This window comes from Anoplopoma fimbria, chromosome 8, assembly GCF_027596085.1.
Source record: "Anoplopoma fimbria isolate UVic2021 breed Golden Eagle Sablefish chromosome 8, Afim_UVic_2022, whole genome shotgun sequence".
Classification (NCBI taxonomy): Eukaryota; Metazoa; Chordata; class Actinopteri; order Perciformes; family Anoplopomatidae; genus Anoplopoma; species Anoplopoma fimbria.
In genome coordinates this window covers 7,250,039-7,268,264 of record NC_072456.1, presented here as the reverse complement: position 1 = coordinate 7,268,264, position 18,226 = coordinate 7,250,039, and the positions used below count along the sequence as shown (strand labels likewise).

The following is an 18,226-nucleotide window of genomic DNA, read 5'->3' as shown; positions in this document are numbered from 1 at the left end:
GAAAAAAGATAGCACATGCAATGTTTGAGTTACTTTTTCTTAAAAAAAATACTGATAATTTCCACATAACCTTTTTTCTTTCATACATTGATTTGAAGTCATGGAGTTTTATGAATCAAAGTGGGACACAGAACATGCACAAATATATTATAAATATACATATATACTGTCATAGTATTTTTCAGAAGTAGAATGTGTCTGATTCAATACTGGACTATTTATATTTATTTACTATATCATTGTTTTATTTTGAAGGCTGTGGCTGAGACCGGAAAGCCGGAAGTATTCACAGGATACAGGAAACGGTCGCTGCCCAGCCCTTAGCTAGCTGTAAGTTACCATTTTATATCTAACCTATTTATCTCCTAAGCTCTCCAGGTGAAGTCATCCCGTGTTGTGGTACGAGAGGTGATAATATATGCGGTTTGTAACATTACGATGAATGCATATGACAGCCACTGCTAACGCTTCCGGTAAAACAAATAGCTTGGTTTAGCCGACACAGGTTAGCCGGAGCTAACGTGAGGTGTCAAATGTGTCAACAAAGCTGATTTCCTCTTTCTCTAAAAGAACTAATGGGTTGATGTGTACGTTGCACCGGCAGTCTGTGATCTCAGAAACAGCTGACAGATGCGGCTGCTGTTGACACCATTGATAACCTGAACCATACCCCACTGAAGTGTGAGACACTCTGGAGGGTTGTTTGTGAAGGAGACATGTCCAAAGGCTTTTTAACGCCCTCAGACCTTACCATCATATTAATTAATGCTGATTAATATATTCAATTCAATTCAATTCAGTTTATTTTGTATAGCCCAGAATCACAAATTACAAATTTGCCTCAGAGGGCTTTACAATCTGTGCACATTGACACATAATATAGTCAATGTAATAGTAAGAAGATTGTCTGTGATGTTCATAGCAGCAACTAGACTTTACAAAAAACAAAACAATGAACAGAGCTTTAACTTTTGGCTTTTACTGTTGTGACATACAGGATTGCTCTCCCTGCAATACATCTATCTAAATCAAAACAGAACAGTATATTTTTGTTTTCCGCCATCCTGTCCTCCTGCCAGCACTGGCTTCATCTCTCACATCAAGCGAGGCAATTACAATAGTGTGATTGTGATAACCAGGAACAGCAGAAACCAGTTAAGGATCGGATGGTGTGTGTAAGAGAGAAACCTGCAGCGGTTACTTATTGCCAGGTGGCACGATTCCTCTCCAAACTCCTATAAACACTGTGCAATCCATTCCAGTGTAAACAGATTAATTACCTGCCTTTGAACACGGAAATAATGACGAAGTATAATAATGAATAATTGCTCTATTAAAAACAAAGAAAATGTATTGGACTTAACACCTTGCTTATACTTGACAAAACATTCCACGTACAGATGGGAATGAGCCAAAAGAAACGAATGAGCACACCAAATGACCGAATATAACTCAGAAAGGCAGCCTACCATTGATTGGAAGACACTCTGATGAGAATAAACATTCAAACTGTTAATGAGGTGAATGCATCACCATCTCAACGATTGTAGTTGGGTCATTTTTAGTTTATATTTAATGCCCAATCGTCTTAACATTTAATCAAGCAGCATTATTGCAAGTAAATCAGTTTTCAACCTAGTCTCACTGCCATATGCCTTTGTAATACTAAGATAAGTAATGTGTACTGAACTAAGTTATTTGTTTATCATAAGCATCCATTTGTTGTTTGTTTGTTTTGTAAACTGTATATCAGCCCTGGTCTTCAGGAATGATCTACACAAGTTGGAGTTGCTGCTTCTCTTATGTATTTGAAATATTGAATAAATCTGCATTTAATTATTGTTTTCATTATTATCAATCTGCTGATTATTTTCTAGATTTATCGATTGATTGTTTTGTCTATAGAATGTCAGAATATAGTGAAAAATGCCTGTTATAATGTCCCACAACTAAAGGAGATGTATTCAAGTTGCCGATTTGTTTGAACAACAGAGAAAACCCAAAGATATTGAGTTTGCTGTCTTCGCATAAAGCATTGTGGGATATTTCAGTTACAGCACAGTTCGTCATTTAGTTGTGATAATTGTGAGTAGAAATGTGGTTTAAAACACCCGGGCCTACATCAAACTGTGTCTTAATCAGGTTTAGTGATAACCTGAGCTCAGATTATTTTGTTTTAGAAAACGTCAGATCAAGGCCTATGTTACTCTGAAATCAAGAAAGCCCTGTTTTAGCCGTGGTTGAACTCAGTGATGCTTTCCGGTAGATTTTAAGGAGTTAAGAAGATACTTAATTATCTAAAACCTCCCTGTCCTCACTGTTGTAATACAGACTCTCAGCCGAGCCTAATTAAGTGAAGTGTTTTCCAACAGCACAGAGTCTAAGCCTCTATAATCTCTACCCTTGTGTGCTTTTGTCAAATATTGTTCTAGCATACTTTCTTTAAATGGGCTTCTTAAGGGGGCACCATGTGTGTTTGTTCAACTGATTGATTATATGAGAGAGTGAGTGAGAGGAATTGATTGACAGGTCGGTTGCAGGCCGGCGCCATGTCGCAGGAATAAGTTGTCATTGAGCTCCTCCATCATTTGCGTTGACATCCATGCTAACTGGTCCTAAGCCTTTCAGTGAGGGCCTACAGAGCTCTGTGTATCTCCTTCTCTTCCCCAAAAGTCAGCACTGCTTGGCTGGGGGATGGCGGGGAGCAACGCTACACTGATCCATTTCCTGCCCCCCTCTTGGGGCTCTAATTGAAAAATTGGGTGGCCCTGCTTGTTTGTTTTGGTGGAATGCGGTGGGTTGTGTTTTTTCGAGGCTTTTCCTCAGTGCCGCTGCTCCGTGGACCCCGGGGTGAATCGAGCGACGGGGGTCAGGCCGAGCCTTGTTTGTGAAGCGGCGCTTCTCTCTCACCCCTGTCTGCTCTCCGCAGTCTGCCCCACCTGGTAGCCTCCTCCCTGCTGACAGGCTTGCTGGGCCACTGGTTTTCACAGTATGGTTTCGGTGACCCAGTCAGACCTGGACAGACAGACCGAGGAGCTTTGGGCTGGGAAAAACAGGTCACAGCAGACAGCACAGCTCAGAGACAAGCGATATACTAATTGAGTCAGCTTATTGAGAGTACATCCTAGCACAATTTGTTGGATATATAGTGGCACCAAATTCATCTATAATGGATTACTCTTTTGAGTATTTTTTTACCTTGGTTTCTTACTACTTAAGTATTCGGTACATTTTGCTGTGTAATGTGATAGTAAACTGAATATTTAAGGTTTGAGAATGTTAGTAAGTTATACGTAACATTCTTCTCTACTATAGCCATTTTAACTATTTTCTTAAATTGCATAGTCCAAATAATTATTTAATACTGTTGGTAAATTATTGTTAACTACAGCCCTAATTGATTGTATCATTTCAATTTCCAGGGTCGTAACATTTACTGGTTCCAACTTCTCAAATGGGCTGTTTTTTTAGTTTTATATTGTGAATTGAATACCTTTCAGGTTTTGGTCTGACTTTTAAGATGTTACCCTTCTACTAATATTAGGCTACTTTTTACTTAATTTTCCCTTTTTAATTGAGTAAATTTTCAGAAAATTATTCTGAACTTTGATATTCGCTTAATAGTTCAGTACCAAAAAGTCACAGAATCTATAAAAAAAAAAGAAATCTTAACAAATTTATTAAAAAATCAATTTGGGCATTCTAAACTAAATTTGGAAGTTTATTGAACAAACAATTAGTGATTAATCCACAATGTATCTACAATAGATCATTTGCAGCCATTACAACAGACAATACATTATTGAAAATGAAAATGTTAATAATTATTTGCGATCCTAAAAGTGTTGATTTTGTATTGTAAGCAACGTTGTTTGTACAATTTATAATAGTATGTGACTGTGAAGATGGTTCTCACGCTCAGCGTTTTGTATGTAAAGCAGCCGTGTTATAGCCTGGCTCACGAAGGTTCAGATCTCTCCATTTCGCCATGTCACTGGGCAAAGCCGCCTGTCTCCAGTCCCTAAATCCTCTGAAAACATCTTTGTGCATTTGCAGGCCTATACTCCAGATTTCTGTTTGTTGTTCCAGGATTTTTATGTGGGAAATTGGGGACTTCACTTCGTTAGGCCGCAGCTCTGAAAAGCACTTGAGACTGACAAACAAACAAACAGACAGCACTAAAGATAACAAAGCTTGTGGGCAGACAACATGACGGTAGGATAGCGCGCCAGAGGCACACATCTGATCACTCTGTCCTTTTTCCTCTGTCACGAAAGACTCTCCATGAACGCTGGGACCGTCTGCATGCACAGGAGATGCTGACTCATTGAGGAAGAACGATGACTGGACAGTGGTCGCAGCATCTGTTTTCAAACAGAACCTGCACAGTTCATGTTAACTTGATCCATGTTATACGACACACGATACAGTTGAAACGTATTATGGTCAATTTGGCTACATTGCCCTTTCCACATCTTAGAGGCATGTGGCGTCCAGTGATGCGAGCGAACACTGTGGAGGATTGTTCAAAGCTTCGGCCAGTCTGTGTGATTAGACCAGTCATCTCAGGCTGGGTGATGTTTAGCCCGCTCTGTCCATTCAGAGGAGTCTGGAGGGGGCTCTTTGATGAAATCAAGTGTTTGTGTAATGTTGGTGAGCACGGAGTGAAATGGTGTGTGTGTGTGTGTGTGTGTGTGTGTGTGTGTGTGTGTGTGTGTGTGTGTGTGTGTGTGTGTGTGTGTGTGTGTGTGTGTGTGTGTGTGTGTGTGTGTGTGTGTGTGTGTGTGTGTGTGTGTGTGTGTGTGTGTGTGTGTGTGTGTGTGTGGCAGGGGGCTGATGAGCTGTCTAAATGGGTCCCTTTGTGCCCCTAAACCCATCACACTCTCTCTCACACACGCACAGTTGCCAATCACTGCCATATGTGAGTCACCTTTGAGTGAATGGCATGAACGCCTTATTCATGAGATAGTCATGCGGCAGGTAGAGGGCTTATCGCGTTTGCGGCGCTGCAGAGTTTGTCATGTTTTGAAGTTGTCGAAGTAAGATTCTTGTTTTCCAGACCAGATGTTTATCTTAGGTGTACCGATTACCTTGATCCCTTTATTTAATAGCAAAGAGTGTAGAAAGACAAGAAAGGGAGAGAGAAAGTGTGTGTGTGTGTGTGTGTGTGTGTGTGTGTGTGTGTGTGTGTGTGTGTGTGTGTGTGTGTGTGTGTGTGGTGTGTGTGTGTGTGTGTGTGTGTGTGTGTGTGTGTGAGATGCAACAAAGCTCCCTGATTTGAATCTGTGACATGCAAATTACATGGCTTGGTTGAGTGATCATTTTAGATCTGCAACTAACAAATGTTAGCGTTTCCGATAAATTTGCAGTGTTTCTTTATAATTTATTCATAAACTAATGGTATATGAAATGTCAGATATGGTGAAATATGTCACTCACAATTTCTAAGCCCAAAACCCATCTAAATAATTAATAATAATGAATCAACTTTTTGTTTTAAATCCAGATAATTGTCTGCTATTGTTAATATACTTTCAGTGGAATCATACCTTGTTGATTCCAAGCCTATTGTAATTAAAACCCATGATTTTGTTTTATATTTGTAGACTTTTGTCTAAAACAGCAAACAAAATTATACTATTTCATATGTGATTTTAATATAAAAAAAAATTTATCGTGCAAAATCGATTTGACGTAACTTGAATATATAAGTAAATAGATATTTATTAGCTGTTTTAATAGCAGCATACACTGAACAATACTTTTCATCCCAATTAACAACCAATTAAAAATATTTCATGCTGTATGGAAAATGTAGTTGCCTTGTTTACTGTAAATGCTTTTTCCCCTGCAGGCCAGTTATTTATTGTGGGCTCGAACAAACTCGTCTGATGGGTCAAACAATTTACCAGTAAATAATGAACACTTGGTTTGATGCATCAGCGTGTGTATCTGAAATGCAAAGCATTATATCACAGGCTAGATAATAAGAGATGTGATTATGAAATGGTTTTCTGTTAGCCTTTTCCTTTTGTGTGCTGACATCGTCTCTCCAAACCTTGTAGTAACCCAAGTATCAAGGGAAATAGTCAACGTGTTATAATATGATTATCTGGGTGTCTACAGGACACTATCAAGTCACTGGCACATATCTTTTAATTTAACTCAGACTTCCTTTAAAAAAAAAAAAAAAAAAAAAAAAAAAAAAAAAAAAAAAAAAAAATCATTGCTGCCATCTAGCCCAGACCAATTGAGAACATCTTTTTGGGGCATTTCTGCGTGTGGCATATAAAACATTTAACAGTTTCAAGTGACAAAAAGATTTGTTTTTTTTAGAGCTTTAAGGAAAAGTATTTCCTATGTGTCTGCATATTCAAGCACAAGGCCAAGTATTTTGTAAGAAGCGCTGCAAGAAGATCCAAAGCCTCAGACTTCCACAGATTAGAGCCAACCCGGCTGTTTGTAAGTCAGCCTCCAAGGAAAACAAACCTGCCTTTTTAGCCCTATTACCAGATCGAGAGGTTAGAGATGGGGCAGCGAACGGCCCTAACGGCATCATGGTTGGAAGAGAAATCGAGTGAGAGAAAATGGGCTGAATCTGGTTGTGTGTTGTCAGTGATTAAATTTAGCCTTTGCAGTATGACACGGCTCGACAACATGTTGGAAGAAAGTGGGGTTTATTGTTGTGGGGGATCCTCTGATGCCACCTAGAGGTCGATACGTTCATTCCTCTTGTGGAAAATGCCGCCTTCCTCACAAGTTTCCAGTTGGAGCGTCAGAAACCTTTTCTTTTGTTTTCCGTTTTCATGCTTCTTTAAGGGGAAAAAATCACTCAGTTTGTCCCCGGTCTGTATAAAGTTATAGTTTCTATTGCCTAGTTTACAGGGTATTTGTGGTGGTGTGTGACATTCGACTTGTGTAAGAGTCCGCTTCATTTCTTGTGTGTGTGTGAGTGTGTGTGTGTGTGTGTGTGTGTGTGTGTGTGTGTGTGTCTGTGTGTGTGTATGTGTACGCGCTGGTGTTATAGAGAGGGGTCTGGGCAGTGTTCCCGTGTCCATGCACAGCCCCCAGAGTAAAGTAAACACAGCGGCTCTTTTCTCATCCCAGCCGTCAGCAGGCTCTCCCCAGGCCCGCGCCAGAGACCACACACCCAGACCACACACACACTCGCACATATACACACACACACACACACACACACACACACACACACACACACACACACACACACACACACACACACATATACACACACACTGCCAAGACCTCTCCGCAGATCCTTCTATATACTCGCACATACACACAGACCACACAACACCAGCTCGGGCCCCTCGCACGCAACCTAGCTGAGCTGTCATTCTGCCCAGTGTGTGTGTGTGTGTGTGTGTGTGTGTGTGTGTGTGTGTGTGTGTGGGTGTGGGCAGGCTATCTGTGTGTTTGTGCACGTGTATTTCTTAGATGAGGGGGGTGAGGGGTGGGGTTGGGGTTGGCGGGGTAATCTAGAAACACTCCTTGAAGCAGAATCAGAGTTGTACAAAATAAAGATCCCAGTCCTTTGGCCCCTCACCACTCCCACTCTAAACATATGGGAATGATGAAGGATATACCAATGTCTTGTTTTAGGCCTGTTAACCTCTTATCGTCTTCATGTCAGATCCATAGCCCCTCCATTTCCTCTGACAAGCACAGGGCAGAAGCAACAACATGAGTTAAATCCCGTTGGAGCTTTTTCGTTGACTCTGGGATGTCAGGGCGACGGAGGGGGGCTGTGGCAGAAAAGTTTCCCGGAAAGGCGCCTACTCTAGGAGGTTTCTAGGTCAATACATGTGCTGCTGTCCCACTTCAGCTTTTTATGCTTCTGTGTTTTTGTTTTGCCATACTTTTCTCGACTTAAATTCCCACAATTTCAGAAGTCTTGTGACATTTCCTTAGGGCCATGAACCGAATATATAGTATCAGCAACTGACATAAATTGTGGGCTGTTGAGACTTTAGTGTTAAGGTGGTTTTCATATGATACATTGCATGTTCTGAAACTATTAGTCTCTTAACTGATTTGTCAAAGTAAATTGATAATATTTTTTGTAACTGATAAAATGCAAAAGTTGCAACAAAGTGTAGTCCTGTAAAGAAGTGTTGCAAGTAACGATTATTTTCATTATCCATTAAGGAATGACTTAAGGAATGACCATTAGTACAAGGTGATCCTCAAATGTCTTTCTTCTTTCGAATTACAGCTAAAAGCCCCCCAAAATTTAAACGATAAAGAAAAGCACAAAATCACTACAGATGAGAAGATAACACTTAGCAATGTTTAGCATTTATGACTTAAACTATTGTCAAAATAGTTCCTGATGAATTTTGAATAATTGTTTCAGGTTCATAGCTTTGAAGGTTCATGCAATATACATAATAAAATATGTTAAAAATCTTTTTTTCTTTTCTTCTTGGTCTCAACCCCGAGGTCACAGATACAGTACAGACTAATTGTTTAAGTAATTTATCAAGCCACAATGCCAAACATCGCTTATGCCAGCTTTTCAAATGTGAGGATTATCGGCTGTTCTCTGTTTAGATATAAAACCAAAATATGTTTGAGTTTTAGACTGCTGCTCACCAAACTAGCAATTTGAAGATTGGCCAATCTCTTGGAGATTGTGATTTGCATCTCTCCCCATCTTTTACCATTTTACAGACTATGTGATTCGATATAAAAACGAAAGAAAAAACAATCATAAACTGTAGCCCTGATTTATGGCTCATGATGATTGCCGTGGTTGCTGGAGGAGTTCAAACACAATAAAGTCTCTTTAGCAAGTAGAATAATCAATGTCGTGCTCTGTTGGTTTTGATTTCCTCTGATATTGGCACCCCTTTTGGCACTTGGCAGTCTTCTTACACCTTAGTTGTACGCCTACGCCTAATTAGTGACCATATAACCGTACAAAGGGTTACCACCATGAACTTGTTTTCAGGTCCGGTCCGTGTGAACTCCTGCATTGTTTGTGGAGAACGTGTTTTGGCTTTGGAGCAAACGGGCGGAAGCCTTGCTCAAACTGAGCGTCAAGATTGGTCAGCGCCTTTTGAGACCTGGCAGTAATTTATTAGCAAACATCTGTGGTGCTGATACATTATTTCATTTTTTCAGTTGGACTTTTTCCCTCTCAGCCCCACAATGAACTGATTTGCATGGGTGCTTCTTCGTTGGTACCATAATCTGTACTGTATTGTGTGGGCTTATGCGGAATGATTGGGGAGGCCAGGTTTATTTATCCTTCGCTGTGAGGTTTACATTCTTCCTTTCCTCCCTGCTCTCTGTCTGCTCCTTCATTCTTGGCTCCCTTCTCTATTTTTCCTATTATCTGAGAGATAACTGCTGCAATGCATACATTGCTTGGAGACAGACAGGGTGGGACAATTGACACTAGCTGCCAGCCAAATGCTGCTCGAATTTTGCTAACTTAAAATTGGAATACCTGTGTTTTAAAAAGAAAAAAGAAAAAATGCATTTACCGTATTTATTATTATCAGGAAAGGGTTTTCACCAGCTACGGTTACATGTTGACATCAAGATTATTTTTATTCCATTTTAAGGACCTGGTGGGTTTATTTAAAAAAAAATGTGATACTATTTCATTATAAGATGTTCATATGTGTTCACTGAACTGTCACTGTGTGCAGTTTTTTTTTAGTTTTGTGTTATTCACCATGTCCTCTAATACATGTCTCCCTATGTCCAGGTGCTGATCTACCCAGTGTTCCTGTCTGCCTCAGGCCACCATGTCTCGCTCCCGTCAGCCCCCGCTGGTCACGGGCATCTCGCCCAAGGAGGGAGCGGCTTGGACCAAAGTCACCATCCGTGGAGAAAACCTGGGCACGGGCCCACCAGACCTCATTGGTAATGCATTACATACAATATAACTAACCACACATGCAGCTATGTTTTGGTTAAATGTTGAAGCTTCTATGTTTGTTTGATTTTTTTTTAATGAATTTCTGTTCAGCAATATTCATTTACATGGGGAATAAATCCATTCGTATTCATCCATATACAATCCTCTCCTTGGTATCTTTTCTTTTGTCTTTCAAATAAAATGAAATGTTACATTAAATGTATGTAGGTACAGTACCAGTCAAAAGTTTGGACACACCTTCTCATTCAATGTTTTTTCTTTATTTTTATTTTTATTTTTTTCTACATTGTAGATTAATATTGAAGACATCCAAACTATGAAGGAACACATATGGAATTGTGTGGTAAACAAACAAATGCTCAACAAACCAGAATATGTTTTATATTTTATATTCTTCAAAGTAGTTGAATGAGAAGCTGTGTCCAAACTTTTGACTGGTACTGTATATAGATAAATAGGTCAGGATAAATAAACAGTATTTAGATGTTTCTTAGATCAGCACACAGATATATGATATGTCAACACATTATGTAATTAACGTTTATTTTATCGTAAATGTTAATCATTTGGTGAGGATTTTAATTGTTTCTATCTCTGTGATGGTTGCTTTTGTTGAAAAAAAGGGACACTGATGTTGAGTAAATTTAGCAGCTTTATTTTTGTCATATCATTTCTTTTCTCGGTATGTAGAATATTTTGTAACTTGAGTCGTATTAACTGATTTTATTAACTTATCCATCAACAAACCACAGCGGCCCCTTTTTTAAACAAGCTGGTGTAAAGTTTATTTTTGTTTATATGATACGTAAGTGGACAGGACGCCTGATTCTGTTTCCCCTCTGGAAGAAGAATTTCATCACTTTTTTACCATTTTACTATTAATCAGTTGAGTAAAAAAAAAAACAGTCTAAACTTAAGCAAGTTAAATGACAAGCATTTTTGTAGATACAAATTATATATATATATAATATATATATATATATATATATATTACACATCTTTAAAAATAGCAATAATTAACTGTTAAATTAAACAGGCTGTATTTATACATATTGAAGTACATGTTACATTATATCACCATATAAATATTTTCTAAATGGAGGCAGTTTGTTTTTCTGTAAAGTTACTAGAATTCTGTTGACACAAAGCAAAAATTTTAAATCTATTTCACCCTTTCATTCGGTAATTATAAATTTAGATACGTCGTTTGTGAATTTCTTTTTCTATAAAAATATTTAATTTGAGTCTTTAAAGATTATATAAAAAAATGGGCCCACAGTTTTAGTAGAGCAAACATGTTTTTTTTTTTTTTTTTTTTTTTTTTTTTTTACTTTATTATCAAGATACAATATTGTTATGTAATTCAATTTAGTTTCATTCTCTGGCAATTCTGCCAACTATCTGCAGCAACATTTTTTTTTCTATAAATATTTAGATACTCTTTGCCTAGTTTGAGAAACTCAAGAGATTATCAACATGCATTAATGGAAAAATAGAATTGTTGGTGTGTCTTTTTATTTCCATGAGCCACACAGAAGGATTACCTCCATCATGTTCTAAATGTTTGAACGTCACACTTTTGCTGTGCCGATATTTTCGCCTAATGTTCGCCAATGAGCAGAGGTTTGGGAAAGGGTCGGGGAGGTCAAGAGGACTCACACACTGATCCATGCTTGGAAATCCGTCGTCTGGCCAGTGATACGGGTCTATATCTGACCATGAATGTCCCTGAGGACTGGAATTAGACAAATAGATATGCACAAATGTGTGCGAGTAAGTATGTATTCAAACAGAGTTGCCAGGCGAGAACAGAGGCAGGAAATAGGCTTCTAATTGGCATATTATTCACGCTTTTATGGGCTATTTGTTAATCAGCTTTCACAGGCTTTTATCATGTTAGATTATACACGCATGAAGTTTTTTTTTAATTCCCTCGGCTGGAACTGTCAAAGTTATCCCTGTGTCTGTCTTCTAGAGTCCAAATAGTTTTCAAGAGGGTGTAAAAAGAGGACGACAGATGTAGGGGCAGAGGGCACATTGTGCCAGTAATGGGCCACTTAGCACTGAAGTGACACACGTTAGCTTAAAGGAGCCGAGTGAGAGGAAGGAAGGTCACGGCCACCCACTCCCATCATGACCCCAACTTGAACTTTGACCCGCCTGGTGACAGTTTGACTAAACTTGCTGATAGACGCCAAATCTGTCTGAGTGAGCTCCTCTTGTTATAGATTGTCTGTGTGTGTCGGTGCTACATGTTATTTATTTGTGCTGTCACTGTGTGGCTGTATCGCTCACCTATTTCACCTCCCCACCCCCCTCTCTTCCTTCTCAGGTCTGTTGATCTGCGGCCATAACTGCCTGCTGACAGCTGAGTGGATGTCAGCCAGCAAGATAGTGTGCCGCGTGGGTCCTGCCAAAGACGACAAGGGAGAGATCATCGTTACTACCAAGTCTGGAGGTCTCGGCACCTCCACAGTCTCATTTAAACTGATCAGACCAGAGAGGATCGGTAAGACTCTCAAGACCAAAGATCGGTTTTACTTGCTAGTTTGGACAATAAGAGAAGATAAAATTTGCCACATGCGCTGCAGCTAATGACATTTTTTTCTTTCTTTTATCAGTTGATAAAAGAGTGGGGCTGAGCTGTTTAGTCTATAACATGTCAGAAAATAAATAAAAGTGCATTTTACAAGTTCCTAGTGCTCAAGGTGACAATACAGCAAATCCTCAAATTTAAGCAGCTGTAACCAGTGTTTAGGCTTGATAAACCACAAAGACAAACAATTATTTGATTATCAAAATAGCTGCGGATAAAGTTTATTATGACCAGATTTGAAAGTTTGTTCCAGAGGGCTTTACATTCCGTTTGACCCCATCTCTGTTTGCAACCCCGATTCGGATAAGGATTTTATTTCTTTGCACAAATCTTATCAGGAGTTAAAAAAATGGCTGAACCCACGGGTCGAGCAACAACAGAGGGATCCTACAGTGGATTGCTGGAAATAGATGAAACACAAGCTAATTGAAAAACCCATTCGGCAATAACAGATGAACTTACCTTGTCGCGTGATTTAATTTGCTGAAGTCGAATGAGCTGAGAATGTTTATTTAAGTATTAACCTGATTCCAATATTACTTGAAATACGGACAATACACAGCATTAGGCTTTCACTTATGACTTTTGTGTCCTCAAACTTCTGTTTCTGTGCATGACTTGAAGCACTCCAGTGTTCGCAGGACATTTCTTCATGCCACGTATGTGTTGTCAAATTGGTGATTGTGTTACTGAAATTGCTTGTTTTATTTATTTCCAGGTTTTCCTAAATGCAATGCGTGTGTTGTCAAAATAAGAAGAGATGTTATCTTCATTTACTTTTGTTTTGCTTACTTGCATTTAGTTTCTAAAGTGTGTTGATCTTACTCTGCAACTTTAGATGACCTACAGTACAAACATGCAATAGGTGACGAACGCACAGAGAAGAGTAGAATTTGCACTTGTTTAATTACAATAGGGAGAAAAAAAGTTAAAACATTAAATAGATAGAAAAAATCGAATAGAATATGTGTTTCTGCATTTGTATGTTTGATAGATTTTATGTCTGTGTTGTGTGGGTGTGAGCGCACATCTGTGATGTGTTGTTCATTGACGTGTGTCTCACCCCTCCTGTCCTGCAGGTATCCTGGACCAGTCTGCTGTGTGGGTGGATGAGATGAACTACTACGACATGAGGACCGACCGCAACAAAGGCATCTCCCCCCTCTCCCTGCGACCCAGCAATCCACTGGGCATCGACATAGACAAGTACGACCAGAGAGCACACAAATGCACGCACACACACAACCCGGCACAATCACACCGCCATAAACACACGCGATCTGGTCATTGAGTCACGGTTTACATCCCTAAACAGAAACAAACTCTCCCCATATGCAGGCGTTTGAAATATTATGCCAACACAGCAATGGTTGAACGGCCTCTAACCGCTGCTCACAGGGAGTGGAAACAGAATAACTGTGTATAGAGCAGAGAGGACAGCGATAGAAAGGGTTTGGAAAGAACTAAGGCAGCGACCCACACACATGTTTGTGTACCGCATAGGCACATGGTGCTGCCTCCCACGCGCCGGACAGGGAGTGCAGAAGTTGTAATATATAGTTTGTGTTGTCAGGTTCTGGCATTTCTGGGTTAGTGTTTGTTTGGTTTAGAGGGGCCGGGGGCAAGTGACCGCTCGTGGCAAGAGAGAAGACCCCCATAAACAGACTGTACCATTCACTCGTCTCCCAGAGTTGCGTTGCACATCCAGCATAAAAAAACCTACACAATTTTCTTTGACAGTAACGTGTTGACCTGGTACGGGGACAGTTTTGGAATCAGATACTCCTTAACATATTTTAATCGGAGCAGATGTTTGTTTGCCAAAGTCAGTCTGCGCGACTTTGTATAGTGATGTCACCGGAAGGTAATTCCACTGTAGATGTTTGCACCAAGTGTTTGTAACGTCATACCTGGCCTGACTGAGGTCTTTCCTGTCTAAGACTTCCTCAAGTTTGAACAGTGCAACCCACTTAAGTAAAACTCAAAAAAAGTCACTGAAAACATAGTTAAGGACTTCATACATAAACTGAGTGATACATTCTTTTCCCAATCCAGGACTGGAGAGGAACCTGCCTCATCTAGTCATTTGGTACACATGGCACAGTCTCTGTCAGAGGTGTAATGCTTGGATAATGATGTAGCACAACCCCTGATGCCTGCTGAACTGCCAAGCTTTAATAGCAAAGAGAACCTATATTCATTGCCCAAATTCTTTTACGTCCATATGCACTTTCACTCTGTTGTGATATAAGGATTTAACCATTGCAGAAATTATATGATGTCACATACATGCATGACTGTGTATTTGTTTGCTCCTGGTTTGTTTTTGTGTGCATATGTCACAAAGTGCATGCTTTTTTGTTTCACAGACCTTAGACCTTAAAACTGTATTGCCCGTGTGGCGATTTTTCTACATGTATGTGTGTAGCAGCACAGTGGGTGGTGGTGGTGGGGGGGTTTGGTTTGGTTTGTGTAGGCCACGGGTCATTAGTAGAGATCAAGCTTCCCTAATGAGTGCTGGGTCCTCCAGGGGCACCCAGGCGTCACACACTGCACTTCCCACGCCAAGCTCTCCCAGCCTGGGTACTTTTTTGCTGCACACTGCCCCCTGCTGGAAAAACTGACCCCAACATCACATAAAAATAGGATCTCACAATTTATACAATCATATTGCCAATCCCATCTCACTCACAATTTGCTATTAATATATTCCTCCATTTATTTTTCTCTGTTTAAGCGTCATTACAGTTGCACAGCACGATTTTATCCTTGGTATTTTTGACTGTTTATACTGTTCACTGTACATCTGTACTTTGTAGATATTTTAATACAATATAGCTCTTCTTTGTCCATGCCTTTCTTCTGTGTTCATTTTTCTGTATCTGTCTTCTTTCAGAGGCAAACTCCCTCAGAAAGATATAGAGCTGACATTTCCAGGAATGAGTGGAGACTTCACCAGTGAGAACTTCTCTGCCACCTGGTACCTCATAGAAAACCACATGGGCTCCAGGTAGGTCCTTTTTTATTTGTAAGCTATCATCCCTCATAACTCTTGAAAAGAAAGGTAAAAAAAAAAAGTCTACCTTTGACCAAAGCTCTCCAGAAAGCAACATGCATTTTAATTTACAGCACAACAACATGTTCCGTTCTCAACTGAAGTTACGAGACAAGATACACAAAAAAAACTAAATTCTGTTGCTTGGCTTGGTACAGCAATGAACCAAAGTGGGAGTCTGGCACGTCCTGGTCACTGTGCTAGAAATGCCTAATGGCCTGTTCCAGTAAAACTCCTTAGTGGCAGGTGAGATCAGTGGCAGGAAAATCCTTGTGTTGCCAAAGACACATAACTTTTTATACCCTCAACAAGCTGAACAGAGGATTATGGTCCAGTAGAACTGCAGGTAGTTGATTAATTGATTAGTCAATTGACAGGACATTAATCTGCAACATTTCTGAAAATTGATTAGTCAAACACTCAGGTTCCAGCTTCTCAAATGTAGAACCTTTCTGTTTCTTGTACTAACCCTTGTTTGATCGTAAACTGTATTTATAAAAAAGACAAAACAAAACATTTAAAGACATAACCATGGACCTAAGGGAGAAAATAAATCAATCGACAGATGAATTGATGATGACAATAATCTTTAGTTGCAGCCCTATGATACAGACTGAAAAATAAATAAGTTAGCCCGAATGCATTGGGGAAAACATACAGAGAATTATGACGTACATTTTGAGGTTACAGTGTCTTAGCTGTATCTCCACAGTTAAGTATGTAGACGAGGCAGCCCGCTGACCCAAAAGCCCTGAGTCCCGTTGACTGTCATGTCAGGGCAGAGGAGAGTTATTTTGGACTCTCCTGGCTTCCTCTCCCCCCTGCTTAGCCTTCCAGTAACCCAGACCCCAGGATCCAGAATGACCAGGGGCCTCTGTTTGGACCTCGCTGGGTGACTGTTTCTTCCTGCGGAGGAAGCCTCACTCGAGACACTCACACAGACACACATACTCACATTGGCCCGATGTTTGTGTGTGATTGTGTTTCTGAGATACATGAATTCGGTTTAGATTTTTTAAATATGACAATTTGCTGCTTTTCTCCGTTTAACATAAACAATTAGAGTAATTTAAAGACAACCTCTTGAACTATTGTCTTTGGCATTTTTAAAAATATTGTGACATTTTAGGAACAAAATAAATTGATGTTGCAGGCCTTGATACAATGGCATGATCATTTTGTTTCCTCAGTTTTGAGCAGTTGAAGATTGCAGCCAATAATCTGAAGAAGCAGGCTACTAAGAAGAATGAGGGGAGTCTGGCCTATGTGAAAGGAGGCCTCAGTACGTTCTTTGAGGCCCAGGATGCTCTGGCAGGTGAGAGGGATTAACACATTTTTGTGTGCTATGGAATTGCACCAAATGGCCTACGATTAATACACACAAACCTCCATATCATCACTCTTCACCTCTGCTCAGAAAAGAGCTTTTGATTTTTGGAAAGCGTGCAAGTGTGTGTATGTGTGTGTCAGGATTTTTTTCCCCTTCCTGTGCGGTTTAGCAGCGGTTGATTAAAGAGGCTCATTTGGATGCTGTGTGAAAACCCTCCACTTCGTATTACAGTTTCACCAGCCAACCACAACACAGCTAATTCACCTTCATCAAAATGAGATCAGCTCTCACCTGTCACACACACACAGTCTCACTTTAGTCTCCCTAGAGCCTGGAAGTGGACACACACAAACACACACACTTGGCTAAATTAACGTCCAGATGCCAAGACGATTTCAAGGTAGCAGAGACTGACTGACTGCTGTCGCTCTGCCAGGTACTTCAAATCAATTGTTCGCTTCATCATTCATACTTTTGTCTGTTTACTCTCTCCTCCCGCCATAGCCGCTCAGTTACTTCCCCTTACTATTTATACGTACACTTTTTCTGCCTCCATCATTATTATTATTGCTTTCCGTATGTTTGTGCCCCGGTTGGGAGAGAGGCAATGTTTTCATTGTTAGTGGCTGAATCTAAATAAACGGAGCAGCCCAACACAATGCAGGCCAGAGTATTAGGACTGATAGAGCCGATAACAGACCCAATATGACCAATGGGAACAATGCAGAGTCATTCTCACGTACAGACTGAGCGTGCCTACTGTGTGCCCACTGCCCCAATGGGAAATGTACAGTCTTTACAGACGCAGGAAGCAATACACTATGGATGTACTTAAGTGACCTGTGAACTGAGAGGGCATAATGATGCTTTATGACCTGTGTGACAGGAAGGGATTTACTGTATTTGCCTGAATATGATGATTTAAGTTGCCCCACTTGCTGTGCAACAGCTAATTGTTTTGATAATGAACACTTTCAGTGTAAAAAGGTAGGCAGACATAACATGTTTTACAATGTATTGTCAATTATCTCAGAACTCGAACCGGTTTATTGCCAAGTGGGTTTGCAAGTACAAGGAATTTGCTTTGGGTTATTGGTGCATAACATACACAAAGTAGGAGAACATTTAATTTTGAATAAATATACAATAGAAAAAATATGTAAAATAAATCTGAATTAAAATGACAGCTGTACATAAGAAAATTACAATGAAACTGAAAATACTATGAAAATTTGTATAATATTGTATTTATTTATTTATTTTATTTATAGATGATGATAATGATGATACTAATAAGAATAATAAACATTTTATGCAGAACTGTGCACAAAT

General features: G+C 39.8%; 1 protein-coding gene across 2 annotated transcripts in view; it reads left to right on the top strand.

Moving 5' to 3' along the window:
- Nucleotides 1-260: 260 nt before the first annotated feature.
- exoc2 (exocyst complex component 2) overlaps nt 261-18,226 on the top strand; it is a 42,831-nt gene continuing 24,865 nt past the window's right edge. Inside the window, exons 1-6 of one of the 2 annotated variants that reach the window (XM_054603229.1) lie at nt 261-330; nt 9,740-9,897; nt 12,246-12,422; nt 13,589-13,715; nt 15,406-15,519; nt 16,755-16,879. In XM_054603229.1, the coding sequence (XP_054459204.1) occupies nt 9,780-9,897; nt 12,246-12,422; nt 13,589-13,715; nt 15,406-15,519; nt 16,755-16,879 (661 nt within the window). In that variant the 5' untranslated portion in view covers nt 261-330; nt 9,740-9,779. Of the gene's footprint in view, nt 331-379; nt 400-9,739; nt 9,898-12,245; nt 12,423-13,588; nt 13,716-15,405; nt 15,520-16,754; nt 16,880-18,226 lie in introns of those variants that run through there. The other variant, XM_054603230.1, reaches the window with a different exon arrangement.